Source organism: Monopterus albus, unplaced genomic scaffold (assembly GCF_001952655.1).
Source record: "Monopterus albus unplaced genomic scaffold, M_albus_1.0 scaffold863.1, whole genome shotgun sequence".
Lineage (NCBI taxonomy): Eukaryota > Metazoa > Chordata > Actinopteri > Synbranchiformes > Synbranchidae > Monopterus > Monopterus albus.
In genome coordinates this window covers 9,492-11,494 of record NW_018128743.1, presented here as the reverse complement: position 1 = coordinate 11,494, position 2,003 = coordinate 9,492, and the positions used below count along the sequence as shown (strand labels likewise).

Below are 2,003 nucleotides of genomic sequence, written 5' to 3'. Positions count from 1 at the left end.
GGGCAGAAATTTCAAATCAGAATTTGCTTTATTGGCCAGGTGTGTTGGACACAAGAGGAATTTGACTCTGGTACATCGGCTCTCAATGTGCATGTACATTGTCAGGTTTGCCCGGCTGCACCTTCCTCTCTTCCTTTTCTCACTCTGGTTTTGCTCCCCTGATTACCCTATCTGACACACCTACCCCACTTCCCTTGATTATCACCAGCTGCACCTCATTAGTTTCTCCCTATGTTAGAATACGCTCGACACAAATGTGAGCGAGCGGAGAAATTAGTAGACCCAGGCGGCTGGCTTTGGTGCAAGTTGTGATTTTATTTACAGTAACGTAGTGCAATGACATATACAAGGTGAAGGAGTGAATACAACCGGGTGTCGACCAGCAGTAGTAGTAGTTATAGTCCGTGGTGTGATGATGGGTCGGGCTGCAGGGGTAGGAATCACTCCTGAGCTGGTCGTGAGTAGATCCGGTAGAACTGAGGAGGTAATGGGTGAGTTCAGTAAAAGGGGAGACTGTGCATCGACCTGTGATGGTGGCTGGTGGAGCTGAGGGTGCCAGGATCCAGAGGAGAGGTCCAAAAAAAATACTGAGAGACGTTAGAATATACAACATACGAGAAATAAGCAACATATTAATCAAGGAAGGCTGATGACAGAGAAAGAACTAGCAAGGGAGTGAAGGGTGAGCTGAGTTTAAATAAGGAGTGAGACAAAGAGGCGCAGCTGATGGGTGTCAGGAAATCAGGGCAGGTGTGTCTAATCAAGAGAATCAGTGTGAGGGAGCAGACTAGGGCGAGAAAGAGAGAAGAGAGGAAGGTGCAGCCGGGCAAACCTGACACCCTATTTATACCCTGCTCACCATTCACTCCCTTGCCAGTTCAATCCCTATTGTCAGGCCCCTATGCTCGTTGTTTTCTTTATAGTATTCCTAGTTCATGTCTTTGCTACCCATACGTTTTACCCCTCGCTCTGGCTGTGCTCTCTTTTTTTCATCGGACCTCTCTTCTGGACCCTGGATCTACTCTGCCCTACCAGTCTCCACCATAGAGGTCAATGCACAGTCTCCATTAACTATCTATGCATGCTCCTGTCTCCTCAGCCATCATCGCTTCAACCACAACCAGTTCAGGAGTGACCCCAGCGTCCGTAGCCCGGTCTGTAACCATCCATCTCACCACTGACTGTTTTTCTCTGCCACTGATCCCTGCTTGCACCGAAGTCAGCTATCTGGGTCCGTCTTTATTGCTCGTTCCTTTCCGTGTACGAACGACCATAACATACATATCCCCATGCAAAGGGCAAGTAAACAGTAAACCAACATAAGGCTGTGTAATCAGAGTTGTAGATGGATGACAAGTTATGGCTGAGTCCACGGCCCCTATTTAGAGAGGGGTATTCTATGTGGACAAAAATAGCTTCTCAAACGCATGGCCCAACACAGGAGGGCCAATCCCAGTAGACCAGAGTCAGCAGTCCACATCCACCTGAAGGACAAAGGGAATTCTTCTGATGACAGTGAAGTCCAGATCTTTTCCAGAGAACATCGCTGGTTTGAGAGAGGAGTCAAGGAAGCAAGTTTTTCTGAATGTGGATACAAACACACTGGAAACCCCCTTTGATGACCTTAAGGGGATACCTTCAGTAATAAAAACAAAACTAATATATATGTTTTTTGTTGTATCCCATTTATTGTTGTGTCATTTTGTTTTTATAGTGAGGAAAGTATGAATATACTGTAAAGTTCTTTTTTTTTATTTTTTGAAGTCCGACATTTTTACAGACTGGTACCTGAGAAGAGAGTTCAGGGGAACAGAGACCCACCAGGTTTGGTTTGACCTTTGACTTCTGGCTCTGATCTGGGTTCATTGATGAGGAAAACTTAATCTAGTCTTTGTGATAACTTGTCACGGGGACTCGCTGGATTCAGGTTTGTCACACTTTTATTCCTTTAAATCTGAAGCAACCTGTAACTAGTGATGATCAGCACTTTAAACTCAATACTG

The 2,003-nt window shown here is 45.6% G+C and overlaps 1 protein-coding gene across 1 annotated transcript in view; it reads left to right on the top strand.

Annotated features, from left to right (window-relative positions):
• Positions 1–1,099: 1,099 nt before the first annotated feature.
• LOC109953620 (DENN domain-containing protein 1C-like) overlaps positions 1,100–2,003 on the top strand; it is a gene marked incomplete at its 5' end in the record, with an annotated part of 3,697 nt that continues 2,793 nt past the window's right edge. Inside the window, one exon of the mRNA XM_020589099.1 lies at positions 1,100–1,154. Coding sequence (XP_020444755.1) covers positions 1,100–1,154 — 55 coding nt within the window. The remainder of the gene's footprint in view (positions 1,155–2,003) is intronic.